This window comes from Lytechinus variegatus, chromosome 11 (assembly GCF_018143015.1).
Source record: "Lytechinus variegatus isolate NC3 chromosome 11, Lvar_3.0, whole genome shotgun sequence".
NCBI classification, from domain to species: domain Eukaryota; kingdom Metazoa; phylum Echinodermata; class Echinoidea; order Temnopleuroida; family Toxopneustidae; genus Lytechinus; species Lytechinus variegatus.
This window is the reverse complement of record NC_054750.1, coordinates 14,185,304-14,203,380: the sequence shown is the minus strand read 5'-3', so window position 1 is coordinate 14,203,380 and position 18,077 is coordinate 14,185,304. Positions and strand designations below refer to the sequence as shown.

Sequence of the window (18,077 nt, the reverse complement as noted above, 5' to 3'; positions counted from 1 at the left end):
ATAATACTGCATGTAGATGTACATTTTCTAATGAGTCGCACTAATGATTGGTTCCATATATATATACGCGGAATAATTTTGCTTACCAAATTTAATTAGCATTTTTGGTTATGAGAGAAAAACTCTCAATTAGGTTCTGTACAGTCCTATGTAAGTATCTCCTACACAAAAAAAATATATGTGTTTCAATCTTTGAAAACTGTGGAGTAATTAGCAATGCAATACCAGGAAAATTATTCCCTGATAAAGCATAGGGTTGTTATCTTTCATTTACATGCTATTTACATGTTGATACTAAGTATAACAGGTGGGTTGGATAAGTGATAAGATTAGAAACTAGTGAACCAGGAATTCAAGTTCACGTATCATGTGGGGAGGTCATGACATGCAATTAACCTACTTTTCAATTTTTGTGTAATTCTTCAGAGCTCTCATTATATAAAGCTTTAACTGAAGCCAGCATAGGAGATGCATGTAATTCTATCTGATTAAATTCTACGATTATTTCTTAAACTTCGATCCTGCTTGAATTTTAATTAGCAGGTCCTATTGTCATGTGTGTCATATTATATTCCCATTAATAGCTTTAATAAATATTTCCAGTCAAAACCTTATTTTATAAGGTTTGCTAATTACAATGCCTATTCCTTTCTCACTGTTCCTTTCATGCAATAAATACATTACTATAGCAGGGGATATGAATTTTAATATTTGTATAATGTTTAAATCTGCTGTTGGTGTTTATTTTATATATTCTTATGAGTAAATAATTGAATTGAAATTTGAGTCAGGTCAAGTTGATGTGAAAATATCCAGACATATTTTACCAAATTCTATGTTCTGTTTTGCAGAAAGGAGGGGCGACTTTGAAGAAATTTGAGGATGCTAATGTTAACAGGTAAGAAACAAAAATTATGGTGTGTCACAAAGTCTGAGCTGGATTTTAGTTGGGCAACAATTAGTTTGTGTAAAAGTGTTGAGGTTTTCACCATTTGATAAATGTTACCAGAAAAATGATGTGCAGGATAACAAAACAACAAAAAATGTGTAATTTGACTATCAATTGAATGCATTAAATAAGGCAAATGTCAGGGGATTATGTTAGAATGAGGAAAGAATTCTTTGGTTAGTAAAATTTGTATATCCTTTGACTGCTTGGTGACCTTATGGTAGGAGTATGATGGGGTACATTATAGAAGTGTCATAGTTAAGTGATTCTCAATCTAACCTTTCAATCATACGGTCGTGGGTTCAAATCCTACACCATGCACTGAATTCCTTAAAGGGATGGTCCAGGTTGGAGATATTCATATCTTGATAAATAAAGTAAAATTCACATGGCAAAATGGTGAAAATTTGATCAAAATTGGATAACAAATAAAAAGTTACTGAATTTAAAAGATTTGCATTATTTTGGTGAACAGTTCTAGGCATGTCTTTATGAATATTCATAAGGTGGGGTGATGATGTCATATCTCCACTTGTTCTTTTGTATTTTATTATATGAAATTAGGTTTATTCCAAATTTTAAACCAAGAACTAAAACAATTGGATTGACAACTGATTAAGTGCATTAGTTATTTATTGCCGCAACTTTTTTCATCATAATGGAGACACATCATTTACACATGCATGAAAAAATGAAACATTTATGATTTCATGTAATAAGATAAGAAAAGGGAAAGTGGGGATGTGACATCAGCCCACCTACTGAATATTCATGATGATGTGCATTTACAAAATATTGCTAAACTTTAAAATTCAATAACTTTGTTATTTATTATCCGATTTTGATGAAATTTTCAGCGTTTTGCTCTGTGGATTTTACTCTATTCATTTAGATATGAATATTTTCAGCCCGGACCATCCCTTTAAGCTAGAAATTTATCCATATTGTGTTACACTAGACCCTAGGTGAAATGAATGGGTACCCGGTAGAATTCATTCCTTGAATGCTTGAGCTGCCCACAATGTGTATGGTGGCTCGGTTACAACCAGGGTAATCGTTGGAGTGTGCATATTATTGTAACTGCACTTTATGATAATTATTATGGTACATCTGACTATTTGTCTGTAACACAAGATTGTTACGTTATGTCTATTGTGATCAGATTTTTTCGTCGGTTGGTTGAGTTCTACAAGCCGATGAGTAAGCAGTACTCTGTGATCAGTCTCGGGCAGGAACTGGGCCGATCTAGTGAAATCCAAAGCTATACCATCATTGGATGTCAGCTACTCAACTTTCTTCTTAATTGTGATGAAGTAAGTCTCATTCTCAAGGGTTTTATAAATGGAGTTGGTGGTGGTGATGCTGGTAATGATGATGGTAGTGGTGGTGGTTGTGGTGATGATAAGAATGATGATGATGGTGATGGTGATGATGATGATGATGATGATGAATTGAAGGTTGTTGATGGTGCTGATGATAATGAGTGGTTGTGATGCTGATGATTGGTGGGGTTGTGGTGGTGTTGATGATGATGATGAACAATATGATGATGATGGTGATGCTGCTGGTGCTGATGATGACAATTATGATGATGTTGATTAGTGATGATAATCCTCATAATGTCATTAAATCAAAATATCATTATTTCTAGACTGATGCAGAGAAGCTCCTGATGGAGCTAGCCGTGGATATTGGAGATTGTCTCCTGGAGATCAGCATGGCTCCTCGTAATGAGCTCCCTCCGCAGGCAGTCTTCAGCCCATCAAGTATACAGACCACACTCAGTCAGGATTACTTTCTACTGGTTGGAAAGCTCTCAAAGACACATGAGGGGGAGAAGATACTGGAGAAAGCTGGTGTCTTTCAATAGTAAGTTGGTTGCAGCTTTGTAGGAGTGAAAGCGCCGTGGTGTAGCGGTTCTGACTCTCGCCTTGTAATCAGAGGGTTGTGTGTTCGAATCCCACCATGGCCTAGCGCCGTTTGGCAAGGCGTCAATCCACACTTTGCCACTCTCACCAAGGTGCTTATTGGGTACTGGAAACAACTGTCATTGTGGTTGGTTTAGCAAGTTTGCGCCTAACAGGCTGCTTGGAATGCTATGAATCCAGTGATCGGGTAATAATAATTGTGAAGCGCTTTGAAAAGTCGTAGATTGATAAAGCACTATATAAATGCCAATTATTATTATTAAAGATGGGGGGGTGTTTCATGTCTGACTAAAAATCATAGTTGAATTTCAGATTGTGTGTTTTATATAATGTATCACTGCATGTGGTCAGATTGTGGTGTATATGAATAAATGAGATTACAAGTAAATATCATGCTTGCATTGGTATATGAGCATAACTTTTAGTCAGACTTACATTTTTATAAAAACGCCCCTCTAAAGATTGAAGATCTATATATCTAAGAAATAGAAAAAAATATATAAAATTTAATACATGTAGGTCTTTAATGTGAATGTCTTTGATGAGGTACATTATGAGTAAAAAATATTTTACGTAGGATATTTTCATTGATTTTAGTTGCATTCTTGCTGACCAATTTCGCTTATCAAGCAAAGGTTCTAATCAATCAGATCACTCAACTACTGTGACTTTGGAAAAAAGAATATGAATTTTTGACCAATCTTAAGTTTTGTTTCGATATGATTTTCCTATTTTTCTCGATAACTTTACCACACATAAACTTTTATCTGATTTTCAGCAAAATCATCCTTATTTTCCAGTTAAATGGGTAGCATAGGAGGTCTGAATAATAACAAAATATAGATATTTAATAACAATTCTTCTATTTTACTTCAGTCTTTTGGAGGTGTGTTCGATGCCTCATCATGAGACATTACAGAAGCTTGTTGTTACCTGTCTGGATTACAAGAGAGATGGACTGGCTAGAACTGTTCTGGGAAAGATGCTAGCAGGATCTTCAGAGGTACGTAGTCGTTCAGATTAGCATTGAGTGTCAGCAAAAAATTTGTATTTGGGAATATATGTAACAAAGCCCTGGAACATGAAAGATGCAACCGTGTGTATAATTAATTGAGAATAGCTGTTGGGGGGGGGGGGGTGTTGTCAGAAGTCTGTGTCATGTCTTCTAGCATGAATCCCGCTATGAAGAAACCACATATTTTTTCATAGCGGCTTACTTGCATTCCACATTACTCTGTCTGTCATGAAGTTTAAGAATTGGTGATGAGAGGCTGCTTATGGAATTCCAGCACGAAAGATGCAGTTTTTACTTAATAAGTTACATGGGGGGGGAATAAAATCATATAAATGATAGAATTAGGGTTACATTACACTAGGCCTATGTTAAGGCTGATGTGCGGTTATTCCCTTGGATTAATTGTCACTGAAAGAAATATCATTAAATCATTTTTCAAACCTATCAGAAGCTGGCACTTAACCACATTGCCCTCATTCTGAAGTCTAGATTAATTTAGGCCTGCATGTACTATAACTCCTTGATAAAATTGTGGGAAGTCAAATGTGTCAAAAAATATGTTACTGTATATTTGTTATGTTTATTTTGTTCTTTCCTTATGTTTTAATTGTGAAGAAGACTACTTTAGTTATTCCCAGACAGCTATGATGAAATTGAATACTGAATAAGCTGACAGATTGAACTCCGCTGTAAGAGAGATGTGTCAGAATTGGCTATCCATGATTATAACACAGCTTTCGACCAGAGTTATGATTAAGCCTGAGTTAAGAATACAGACCTTTTTATTTTGCCAGTCAGTGATATGTTTATGCAAGTAAAATATGATTCTCGCTTTTGGCAGTCAATGAGGATATACGCCACCAATCACCTGCGTGTGTTGCTACGAGCTCAGACACCATTCTTCCATACATGGGGTGTGGAGCTACTCATCACCCAGCTCCACGACAAAGCTCGTACTATCAGCAATCTAGCTGTGGACATCTTGGATGAAGCGTGTGAAGATGATGCTAATCTACATAGTCTAGTTCACATGAGACCTCCACTGCTGCATATGGGGGATAAGGGTGCTCTGTTATTGACTAGGTAAGCAGTTGATAGTGGTGGTGGTGGTGGTGGTAGCGATAATGATGACAATGATGACGACGATGATGATTGATGATGATGATGACGACGGTGACGATGATGATGATTGGTGATGATAATGATGATGATGATTGATGATGATTGATTGATTGATTGATTGATTGATTGATTGATTGATTGATTGTTTGATTGATTGATTGATTGATTGATTGATTTGATGATGACGACGATGACAATGATGATGATTGGTGATGATGATGATGATGATGATCCTTGACTATCCATGATGAGAATTGTTATTCATTTATTATCCGACTTGAGGTTGAGGGAATTTCACACCATCTTTGTCTTGCTTCTGCTTCTTCTCCCTTTATATAAACCATTGTTTAGGATCTCCCAGAACTGATTTTTACCTTCAAACAAACAATTATTATCTTGCTCTCAGGTTCATCTCCACCACCAAAGGCTTCAAGTACCTCCATGACGTCAACTACGTCTCCCACGAGCTTGAGCGGTGGTACACCTACTTCAACCGCAAGTATGTGACCTTGATAGAGACAGAAATCAACGAGGCTTTCACCTGCTACCATCGTCCTCAGGTCTCCGGTGGGTTCATCAGGAGATCGAAGGATGAAAGAAGACAGAGGAAAGATGTCTATGTCCCGGTGCATCTCTACGGTCAGCTGGCTAAGCATAGAAGCGGCTGTGAGCTCATAGAGAAACAGGTGAGGACTTTAGAAAATCAAACCAAGTACAGTTAGGAAAAGACTTGAAACCGTTCTGTAAAGACTACCTAAGGGCTACCAAAAGGGTCATCTTTGTGAGCAGGTGGTCATAATGGAAATGTTTCAATAGGGAGTTTTATTCATGGGAAGAAGCCAGATTTTTGGTCTTTATATAGAAGTGGTCCCAAAAGGGGTTATTACTGTTTATGACTTGCTATCATCTATCAAATGACAAGACAAGTTAAAATTGTAGGAATTCTAAAAAAAAAGTTATGAAAGTATGTTATGAGCAAGTTTAGTGGCCAAGGACAAGGAAAACTGATAAGAAAATGATGGGTTCAATGCACACTGAATTATACCCCTGCATTTCCTTACGGTAACTACCATCAACCTTATGTAAGTTCAATTTCATTGAATAAGTATGATATGTGTAGCTTCAGGTCAACGTTCAATTTCAGTGACTATAAAGAAAATGATTGATATATGGAGGGAGTTGGCAAAAACCTATGAATGTGGCAAAGTTTCATCATATTTGAAGTTTACTATTGGCAAGGTGAACTCGATCATCTTGTGTTTTTCAGAGCAGATCAGTGATTTTTTTCTTATATATATTTTGTGTATGGAATCTTATCCCTTGTCTTGTATGATTTCAGAATCACATTGCAGAGATGTGTGAGGTGATTCGGTTTGGAGATGTAGAGAACATGGACACCATTCTCAATCTAAAAGCTTCATTATGGGCATTGGTAAGATAGAATAAGCCTGGATTTTGTCAGTTTATTATCATGGTAGCACCTCTATCATTTCTGACCAAAAAAGCATTTCCTCAATTAAAAACATCTCTTCTGATGCTTCTCTCTTTTCTGGCTTAAATCTTTTGCAGCTGCTGAATTCAATGTTTGAAAGAATGAATAACAACTGAACATAAGTGTTCAAGAGTTTATTTAAAATAAAAATAGCAAAATATAAAGTTGAAAATTAAAAAAATCAAAATATTGATGACCTTTTTTTTTTTTTTACAGTAAATGGATGTGATTGAAATAGAAACAAAATTCAATTTACAAAACAATATGTCAAGTGTAAGCTTTTATTGAAATGTAGGGATCTAAAAAAGGTATGGACATTTGATTGATTTAAAACTTGAAGCATAAACTTTTCTCTCTCTCTCTCTCTCTCTCTCTCTCTGTATATCTTTGACCTTTGACCCTCATGATTTACTTCCTGCAGGGTCATACTGGTAGCACAACATGGGGTCTGAAGCTACTCCAACAAGAGGGGATCATCCCGGATATCATCAGATTAGCAGAAGAATGCGAGGTCTTCTCTATACGAGGGTATGTCATTTCCCTTTCTGAGCAGTTCCATACAGTAAATGATTGAAATTAAAGGGGAATCCAACCAAAATAAAAACTTGTTTTTATAAGGAAATGAAAAATCAGACAAGTTAATAGGTGAAAGTTTGAACAATATTGGACAAACAACAAGAAAGTTATGAATTTTTAAATGTTGTAAATATTGGTAATTACAATACTCTTAGAGACTTCAAATTGGATGCATATGGGATGTCATAGTGATGTAAGGCAAGGACTACTCTTCCATGTATTCCAATACATATTATGGCTTAAATGTCATTTTCCCCAAAAGTTTTATTTCAAATTATATTTTTCTTTCATGAGGACATAAAACAATATACTACCTGGGTTATATTTAGATTACTGCCCCAGGGGAATGGGTACTTAGGAGAAAACTAAAATTCCTGATGATAAAGTACATGGCCTATGGGAAAGTTGTCCTTGCCCCTTGTCATAATTTACTAACCCAGTTGCCAATTTGAAATCTACATAGTATTAGTGATCTCAATTTTAAAGCAGCTATAACTTTCTTATTGCTTGTCCAATTTCTTTCAAACTTTCACCATTATGTTTAATTTATTTTTCTCCTTCCCAACACAACATTTTATTGCCAAGGCTGGATTCCCCTTTAATATTAGACTGATTGGGTTCAGGGTATGTGGTAATAGACCCTTTGAGAATTAGTCCTGCTCCTTGTAGACCATGTGAATATAAGATGCATTATCAAGGGACTTATAGGTCCGAATTCACAAAGGTGGTTTTGAAAACCCACAGTTGAGTCCATGGTTTATGCGGATTTCCTGTATAAATAACGCTTGAGTGCGTATCGTGTATAAACAATGTCCAGTGCTGATGCGCGCATTTGTCACACTGCGCCAAATTGACGCCTGTTACCATGGTTAAATACGCTATTTAATTCATGAGTCCACTGTTTGAAGAGTGGACTCATGAATAGAAACAGTGGATTCATGAATAAAATAGCGTATCTAACCATGGTAACAGGCGTCAATTTGGCGCACTGTGACAAATGCGCACATCAGCATTGGACATGTTTTAGACACGCGCCCGGTACGGGCTAAATTAAGCGTAATTAATACAGGAAATCTGCATAAACCATGGACTCAACCGTGGGTTTTCAAAACCACCTTTGTGAATTCTGGTCATAATGTTGGCATAATAATCAGTTTGGCGGAGATGCCGTGGCCGAGTTGTCTTAAAGTGCCTGACTAGACATTTGAGAGTCTGGGGTTCGTCAATCCACAGCCATGGAACCTATGTGCCCTTGAGCAGGGCATTTAAGCAACAGTGCTTATTTTATCCAGCATTTAAACAAATGGAAGTGGTACATGCACTCTTGGTAACTAAGTGTGCACGTAAAGATATGATCTAGTGACAAGAGTAGTTGATTCCTACATGAAATTGTTTTTTTCTTATTCTGCACTCTAAACTCTTTGCTTCTCTTTGTTGTTGCCTTATGTGTTCTTCAGGACCTGCTTCTATGTGCTAGGCCTGATCAGTAAAACAAGACAAGGAGCTGACAGTTTGAGCAGTCTGGGTTGGGAGAGCATCCGTCATTGCCGCGGTGATTACTTCCCAGTGATGGAAGATAGAGACCGAGACAATGTATCCAACAATCTCCCCATCCCGTTGGAGGAGTACAACCACAACCATCGAGATCTCTCCTCTCCAGTTAGTTTACCCAGCTTCAGCTCTTACACAGTGGAAAGCCCTAAGACTCCAGGAGACAGCAGCACGCCAAAGGTCGACCCCAATGTCAAGTTCTTTGCAGGGGATCCTAGCCCTGTACAGAGTCCTCTTACGCCGGGAGGACCACCAAATTTCTTTTTGGAGGTGACTGGAGACACAAACTCTGGAGGGGATGCGAAGGCGCATCCAGCCACCGAGGAGCGATCAACATCACCCAGCCCTCTGATTAGACTCGGTAAAAGAGATCGAACAAATTCAGCCACAGAGCAGCTACCAGGAATCAATGAGGTGTCCGACGGAGGCAGGACAATCGTTGTTGATAGGGCCTCAAGGACACCATTATTGCGTAGAGCACAAACAATGCCTACGATAGAGGGCCAGGACGACGATGAGCCTCCCCCGTTTGATTCAGTGATCACCAAATTACGCAGCAATAGCGATGCCAGCTCAAGGATGTGTAAGGACAGAAGCTCGGAAGGTGTGAGGTTTAATCAGGATGTGCACGAGAGATCGCGAGCTCAGTCCCGCGACAGGAGCCACAGCCTGAAGCGCCGCTGCGACAGTAACGAGAGCGGCAACAGCAGCATGGGGACCAAAAGCCGGAGCGAGAGCTTCGCCACAGACACATCTCAGACCAGTGGTGTTGGTTCCATGCATTCCAATCCATCGAGTCCCCCTGTCGAATCCTCCATGTCGAGCGTAAGCACCGTCTCCAGCTCAATGACTATTAAGAGTATCCATTCCTCAGATACACTCCGTAAGAGGCACAATCTCAAAAGGACTCCCAGCTTTGTCAGGAGGATATCCAAGACTCTGTCTCCGAACCTCAGCTCCTATTCCAATCTTTTTGAGACTAGTGCCGCTTTCACCTCTGTGCGGGATGCTCACGGTTACGCGACTTTGAAAGCGTTGAAGCTACAACACAGGCAGCTAAGCAGAGGAGAGGATGATAGCATTATTAAGAGAGCATCTTCATTTGGTAATCCCGCTGAGATGAAGTTACGTAGAGGAGTATCAGGAATGGTGGAGTAAGTGAACATGTTTATCCATTGGGTACAACTGATATATTCTAATATTGAAGGTGTTATTAATAACAAAATGTTGTTCCAATAAAGCTAATAGTAAGACATGGGTATCCCCTTCCTCCCTATCTTTTCCTATTGGTAGCAGAAATTTTTAGCATAATGATTCATCAACATTAAAGAGTATAAAAGCAATCTCCATAGAAAATACTGAATTAACATTAAGCCAATATACAGACGTTAGTGTCCTATATTTCTGTCCCACCGAATCCAATTTGCTGATATGTTCAAGAAAAGTTTTTAAAAAATTTCAAGTCTATGTCAGGACTGAAAGTTATCATTGATAAATGGAAAGTTGTTAGACATGGAAATTTGGAAGGTTTTCTTTGTTGAGACACCCCTTTTTATGGCCAAATGATTTCATTTTGTATCTTGGTAAGTGAACAATGAATTTCATTTCAATGCTATTGTAATTGTTTTAACTTTTGATAAGTATTATTGAGATTTTGATTACATTAACATTGATCATTAACGTCACTAAGATGTTGAATACATGTTCGTCTTAAAAAGACTTTTAACAACCAATCAGGAGCATGCATTTAGGAATATAATTCAATTTTTAAAGTTTTTTGCAGAATAAATGTTTGGATGCTTCATAGAATCTTGCAATGATCTTGCATTACCCTTTCACAGCCCAATTCTTCTATCTTGAAGACTTAGTTTGGTTTAAATGGAGTTACCTCTGTATCATGCTGTTTATTCTGAAAATAGCCATAGACATGCACATTTAATTTTTTTTCACACAATTATGCCATTTTGTGGGGGCGTCATGGTCTAGTGCAGGGGTCCAACTCGTCTTTCAAACAGAAGGACTTGTGTTTGCATCCCAGCCATGGTGTGTTTTCCTTGAGTAAGAAATTTACCCAAATTGTACTGCATGCAACCCACGTGAGGTGAATGGGTACTCGGCAGGATTTGTTCCTCAAATACACTGACCGCTAGAAGGCAGCTCGAGCTTAAGTCGGGGTAGTAATGATAGTGCGCCTTGGAATAGATTATTTCTAGATTTATGGCCCTATGTAAATGCCTATTATTATAATTATGCGATGCAGATGTATTTGTTTTAGAACATCAAAGAACTATTGATCAGTATTTGATAGTACGTCTTTTGTTATATTATTTCTAGATAGGTAGTGCTGTATAAATGACCATTAGTTTTATTTGTGTTAAAAAGATTCTGTTTTTTTTTAGTAGTCTAATGTACTGTATGTATCTGGATAGTTAATTTCTATCCTTTATTTTCCCGCTACAGAAGTGTGAGCATGAGCTGTCTAGAGAGGGCGTCTGTGGTTTCGAAAGCGCCGTCTGTGAAGTCGCTTCACTCTAGTTCATCATCCAGCAGTAAGACTGAATACACAGGTCTCTGCTTACCTGTGGATGTGACACTCATATTCCATGTAAGTAGCTCTGCTCGATGTTTTTGTCGTGTCCATTTGAGTATCTTCACCAAACTCAGAAGTCGATTGCTGTAGTGAGTTTTTCCACAGCGATGTATGGATGTTAAAAAAAAAAACAGAGACTGTGTTGTCAATGCCCTTCATGACGAAGAAAAATCAAGTTTTTGTCAAAAATTGGTGAATCAAAGCAGCAGTTTAGTCCTTGACCCTGGATAAACGACATATTTGCAATTTTTTGTCAGCTCTGAAATTAAACTGCTGTTCCGGTTCGACAAGACTTTCCAGGTATTTTCATTACATTTACTGTGTTTTCCAGTTTTAGTCTGCTCCAATGATTGACATTCGAAAGAGTTAATGCATACGTGTACCTATGAGTTGAGAAATTATGGCTACGCAAGCTTTTAACATGGGGTTGTATCGTTGGCTGGTAGGATGATTTAAGTCAAATGTGAAGGCCATCACCAACTAATTTTATATTAGATTTTATATTAGATGTGAAAAGATGACACTGTGACAGATAGAAGTTGACTCTTGTTTTTCAACAGTCTGATGAAAGTCAATACAAGGACGGTCACAGCGCCCCCGCGAGTCACGCCGTATCCCCAGCCACCATGACGGACATCCACATACCTCAGGTCCAGGTTTACAGTCCAGACTCGGGCTCCACGTCCCAAAGCAATGCTCCACCTCACACGCTGGAATCACCACCCAGCCACCCCTCAGACCAACATGGTACGGACCAACAGCAAACACTGAGCATGGGAGATGCAGACTATTCCAATCTGAGAATAGGGGAGGAGGATGCCTCAGAAGGGGAGGAAGAAGAAGAGGTGCAAGTGGATAATAATCTGCATCAGATTGAGCACTGTCTAGCATGTACGAAGGTCAGGACAAGGTCGTTGGAGAGCCAAGATGGTGAGTTGCATTTGAAAATTGTCTGTTTATATCGTGAGAAAATACAGATGATTAAAAAAGTATATTCGTTCTCTTGACTTGTTGGATGTGTGATTCAAAACAAGAAAAATAATTTTTGATATATTTTACCCCAGTATGAACTAATGTATAAACTAACAAGGTTATTCGTCCTTTACTTTTTGAATAACATCAGAAATCAAAATAATTTATTTGAGATCTATTATCATTTGGAGACAAATAAAAGGTTATAATTCCAAGTCATGCTTTGTTATATATGAAATGGATTTAAGTTTGTTCATTACTGAATCTTTGGTATTGGTTCTATCTTGATTTTTTTTTCTTATGCCTTCAAACAATCGATAAGAATGTATTCCTGAATTAACCTGGAAAGTTTGTCAAATCATTACTCTGAAATGGAAGGTAATTGTTCCGTGTAGTAAAAGTATGTTTTTATAGGAGTTTTCTTCGGGGGGGAGGAGGGGGGGTGGATATTCTGTGACACAGACCCTGATTGAAACTCTTGATTAGCAAGTGGGTTTTGACACAAGACTGGCACAAATACAACTTTCTGTTGATGGGGACCTTCTGTGCACAAGTCACTACTATTAGTGACTGTAGGCTGCATATTCATGATCCCTTACCTTGAGTGAAGGTTTTGCACAGCAAATTAATTGGAGGTGGAAACATTCTTAGAAATATGCAGACAAATCTCCCAAGTAGATTCACTTTTATTTCTATTTTCCATCCTCCAGGCGATTCAATCCCTCACCCCGATGACCCCGCCTCTCTGGTCATCTTCCAGCCTGTCGATCCTCCTCAGCCCCTCCTCATCCGTTCCCGTGGCAACAGCTCGGCCAGCGCCAGCAACCCGTTCGGTAGCAGCAGCCTGGACAATACCACCCCAACCAGCGTGGGTAGCACCGGGACCAGCGTCTCGCAGTCGAGTCAAGGAGCGGTCCGGATGCGTGACGATACTCCCAAGGGAAGGGAGATGATCAGGAGGGAGGTCATCCGATTGGTGATTAAGATGAGTAGCTCGGTGGGCATGAAGGCACACGAAGAAGGGTTGCTGGGGTAGGTTGGATCTTATGTTTTCTTCTAAAGCACTGTCGTGGATCGGAATAGCATTTCATGATGAAACGTGTCTGTGATATTCAGTTTTCAAGTGACTGATATCCATTATTGGCTGAGAATAAATCTAATCATTGAAAAAATCATGACTAGCTGCTTTGTGAGATCATGATTGACTAAATTAGAGTTCAAAATTTTGATTTATTAATGTCTTACCAATACCAGCACTGAAGGGTTTCATAGCATAGTTTTGATGATGATGATGATGATTTAGAGCATTTATGTAGCGCAGTTATGAGAAACATTCAAAGGCACTCCAACACTCTAAGCAGCCAACATGACATTTTGTCATTCTTTTTCTTTAAAGTTTCTCTCATCTTTAAGTAGCAAAGTTATGTTAGGAATAAACTCTGTATGAAAATTTATATATACTCAGTATAATCATGATAATGCAATGAATTCTAAACATGGATAAAGCCCTTCCAATTGTATGTCACTCCATATGTGAGACTGGCTTTTGTTTAATGCGCATGTGTATTTTCTGATCTGTTTCAGATTACGTGAGAAGTTTCCTCGAGCCTTTGAGAGGACATGTTTATTCTCTGACGTAATGAATCTATTAGCAACCAGTAGCTACAGACTCTCTTCTAGGAGGTTCATTCAGGAACTCTTCCAAGAGGTTCATTTTCACGAGGTAGGAAACTGCTTTGTGCGTTAATTGTATGTCGACTAGTCAATGTCTTGGGGAACTCTGCAAGAAACTTGTGATCCATTGAAATCAATTGTATTCCTTAAGTCAAGGATGAGTGGAGCATCTCATTTTCAAATTTCAGACCCATAACCACCACCTCCCTCCTCCCACACACACACACACACATATATTTTCCTTTTGTGAAAACTGCACACTTTTTTTTCAAGTATCAAAGTGTTTTGCAGGTGGTATTTTCAGACATTTTGTTCTTATGCTCTCATGATTTTTTTATTCAATTAGCACTTGTCTCTTCAGTTGAATAATCCTCATCTATTCTCCATATTATTTTTAGCTCCACCACGAAGCAGAGAGAATTCTTGGCCTGGAAGAAAGCAGTGATACACCATCCACCTCCTCGGGATCCTGACATTTGACCTCCGACCTTTGACCTTTCAATTTACTTGACCAATATAGACAGAAACGTTGTGCTACTGCAATCAGTTCCTCAAGTTTTCTAGTCATCGAGTAAACAAAAATCATGTGCAATAATTTTAAGTGAACTTTCTGCAAATGTTTCCTTCAGAATGGATCTAGAATTTTATTGATACAGTAAATCGTAGAATAGGATTTTACTTTACAAGGAGAAGAAAAAAATGAGCAAAGTCTTAGTGAGCTATTAATGATGATAAAGATATACTAAGTGTGTCGTATCATGGTATTTATTCATACTTCAGATTTCATTCATTGTTCATGTAAATCGCTGGACAGCACTGATCGATATGCTACGCTTAATAAAGTTATAGGGAATCTAGTTTTGTTGTCTTACACAGTCTAGCTAGACAAGTTAAGCAAGTTGTGCTTTGATATTCAAAGGCACTTACTAATTGTGAATGGATCGAGGAAAAATAAGATATTGTTTACTGATTGGACATAAAACTTTTCAGTGTCAGGTTTCAGGGAAAATTGATTTAATTCTTCAAAGAAGTAAAACTGTAACTAAGTATCTCTCTCATTCGGGAAATTGACTTAAGTCCTATTCAATTTGATACTTACACCAAATTCTTTAGATAATGGCGCAAGATATTTAACCTCGTACATGCAGGACTTTCCGTGTTTTGAATGTCAGATTTACCCAGCTATAATCCTGAAGCATTTTATTCAAATAATGAAATAGATTTTATTCTTTCTATTTTTGTCAGTATTATATGATGATGTTGGTTTCTTTTGAATTTTGTTTGTCTTTCCAAAATACATTTATGATCATTTTTAGCATTGATAGGAGGTATTAAAAAAAGAACGTGGGGGTAAGTGTTGTTTCAATGAAGGCCCACCCTATACAGTGAATAGATTTCACAACTCAAAGGTGCTTATCATTTATTGCATGTAATTATTCAAACAATTACTTGTAACATCTAGGGTTCGTGCAGAACGGGCTGTGTTCAAATGCAACTTAAAAAGTCGGAGCACAATATCCTAATAGGGGTATTTCATTGGTTGAAAGTCAAGTTGTGTTTGAATTTTGGATTACCCAAATTACACATCATCATTTTGATTTATTATTGATGTCTTACCCATAATAGGACTGAAGGGCTTAACAATTTTTTTTTGACAATGATTATTATGATGATGATTGACAGCTTTTGTGTAGTGGCATTTGCTTGATTTGATTTTTGGAGTTGCGTTTGATCGAAAGGCCTCTGTATTACTTGGAGAGTATTCTTACCATTTAGTCACCTTGAGACAGACAGGTCATGTTTCATGAAACCTGTCATCAATAATGTAGTTACAAGCTATTATGTCACCCGATTCCGCCATACAGTGGACCGGTTTCATAAGACATATCATCAGTTGTAGTTACATGCTTATGTGGAAAGCTACCAAAATTCTTTCACCTGACTGGTTGAGAGCCAATCTGTCGTAGAATCTGGGCATTTGTAATTGATTACAACTTTTGTGTAACGGGTCCTAGAACCGATCTCATGCTTTGAGGAGATAACTCATTTATTCTCTTTTTAAGTATATTAATGATTGTTTCTGTCTCATCTATTCCCCCTGGTTAAGAGTTAAAATGTAGATTAATACCTTCATGTGTCACATTTCACAACTGTATTTTAATATATGAACAATACTTTAGGTATGCATCTCATCAATGGTGTGTTACCAACACACCAAAAGTTATTTTCTTTTGACATGAAAATCTTTTACGCTGTATGTGCATTTTTAATGCTTCATTTTTGCATCGCATCACACATTGTATCCTGATAACATCGATGTCAATGCACATAAGATATTTTTCTTTCAAAAATTTACGAAATCTTTGTATCATTCATGACTGAAATTGGAATGTGTGCATTGAAATAACACAATATGCAATAATTTAGACATACAATTACTGGAGTAATATTTAACTCTGCAAGAGTGTTTCAGTGTTTTCAATCAATACTGATTGTTCTATACATGAAACGTTACTCTGTGTAATTTGACCCAGAAAGTGAAGGTCATTGGGGGTTTATTTCACAAAGAATGAAGTGTGTCTTATGGGGCGATGCAAGAAATTTGCGGTCAATTGCAAGTCTATTATTGGTCCCTAAATCAATCATATATCTTGCAATCAATGGCACATTTGCGATTGATTGCCCATCTGCTTCTTGAAACAAGGATTGTGATCTAATTTGCTACAGTTAAAATTGATATATCAATATTGTCAAATTGCAACAGAATATTGCAAATGTTTTCTTGGAACCCCCCCTTAGAGTAATGCTTATTATCAATGCGCACATTATGTGTCACACTCAATCTTATTGATTAATGCACATACTCTTAGCATGATTTGACCCATGCAGTGATGCCTTTTATACTGCACTCAACTGAGAATTTAACCCTAAGAAGACTGGGGGGTGCTGATAGCCCCCCCCCCTCGATATTTTTTGCGATAAATCGCCGCTCAAAATTATTTGACTGTGTCGCTCGCTGACTTTTTACTTTCAAGTTTTGCGCAACTTTTGAGACCAAAATTGTGACCGCCAGGTACGCGATTCGAAATTATGCAACATTTTGTAGGTGCATGCAGACCCGGAATTACCCAAAAACATGAATTTGTGTACAAATCCAATGCAAATGTTTTTTGCCAAAATTTAAAATGTATAATTTTTCCTTTTACTGCTTAAAATCAATTAATTTTATCTTGTTAATGGTCAAAATGAAGTCCCCGAAAATTTCCATTGGAAAAAAATTAATATACGAAAAGTCGAAAACAAAGAATTACATAAGAAATTTAGAAAACAAACATAAGAAAATAAATGTAATGTTAAAATTTTTGAAAAATGAATTTGATCAGATGCCTATTTAGAGTATGTGAAACAAAAATAAGCATTTTAGGGGCATTATTTTATTAATTAGAGCAAACTTCTGATTTAACTCATTAATTAGCATGTGAGATTTTTCTCAGAATCTGATGTTACAGAGTTATCGATACTGCCATGGGTAACGCGCTTGCCAATTTTGTCACAATAGCGCAATCGACGGCCAAGATCATAAGGGGGGTTGAATCAGCCCCCCAGTCTTCTTAGGCGTCGAAATAGCCAAGTCTATTTAGGGTTAAGCATGACTCTAAGTCACACTTAAATTTTTGTGAAACACCCCCTGACGTGTATGCAATGCATATCCATAGTAAAAGGAGGTTACTGTTTTCACAGTGAGCAACTTGCAATCGTTGGCAATTTTCTCTCCCTGTTTTGTTGCTGTTTTGTAGCCCTATTGAAAATACGGTTAGAAAACTGCAAATTTTGTCCAGTTATATTTCTCCCTAGACATGGCTACAAAATGGTATATTTTTGTCTATTATATGTAGCTTTGGTCACAGTGAGTGACATAGAATCATCATCGAGATCTCTTGTGAATCTTTAATGTTGATGGTCATGCGGAGTTATGGCACGATTTTATAGTTGCATTTTGAAAGATGCTTTATTTCTTATGACGTGACACAAAATCTCTTCAAGAGAATCATAGTATAGACTTTAAAAAAAAATGATGAAAAAATATGATTTGGGGTGAAAAATTGCTGCTCAAATTAATTATTTTGGGTCTTTTTTAAAAATCCTCTACCGTCATCTATTTCTTTTTCAACTTTAGGATACATTTAACATGCTTATGTTTCATTTGT

At 37.4% G+C, this 18,077-nt stretch overlaps 1 protein-coding gene across 2 annotated transcripts in view; it reads left to right on the top strand.

Moving 5' to 3' along the window:
• LOC121424390 (rapamycin-insensitive companion of mTOR-like) overlaps nucleotides 1-16,759 on the top strand; it is an 82,924-nt gene extending 66,165 nt beyond the window's left edge. For both annotated transcript variants that reach the window (XM_041620059.1, XM_041620058.1), the window contains 14 exons: nucleotides 852-898; nucleotides 2,112-2,262; nucleotides 2,601-2,818; nucleotides 3,754-3,880; nucleotides 4,734-4,975; nucleotides 5,421-5,700; nucleotides 6,354-6,446; nucleotides 6,928-7,034; nucleotides 8,540-9,787; nucleotides 11,094-11,238; nucleotides 11,784-12,153; nucleotides 12,906-13,227; nucleotides 13,780-13,918; nucleotides 14,268-16,759. In XM_041620059.1, the coding sequence (XP_041475993.1) occupies nucleotides 852-898; nucleotides 2,112-2,262; nucleotides 2,601-2,818; nucleotides 3,754-3,880; nucleotides 4,734-4,975; nucleotides 5,421-5,700; nucleotides 6,354-6,446; nucleotides 6,928-7,034; nucleotides 8,540-9,787; nucleotides 11,094-11,238; nucleotides 11,784-12,153; nucleotides 12,906-13,227; nucleotides 13,780-13,918; nucleotides 14,268-14,342 (3,564 nt within the window). In that variant the 3' untranslated portion in view covers nucleotides 14,343-16,759. The remainder of the gene's footprint in view (nucleotides 1-851; nucleotides 899-2,111; nucleotides 2,263-2,600; nucleotides 2,819-3,753; nucleotides 3,881-4,733; nucleotides 4,976-5,420; nucleotides 5,701-6,353; nucleotides 6,447-6,927; nucleotides 7,035-8,539; nucleotides 9,788-11,093; nucleotides 11,239-11,783; nucleotides 12,154-12,905; nucleotides 13,228-13,779; nucleotides 13,919-14,267) is intronic.
• The last annotated feature ends 1,318 nt before the right edge of the window (nucleotides 16,760-18,077 follow it).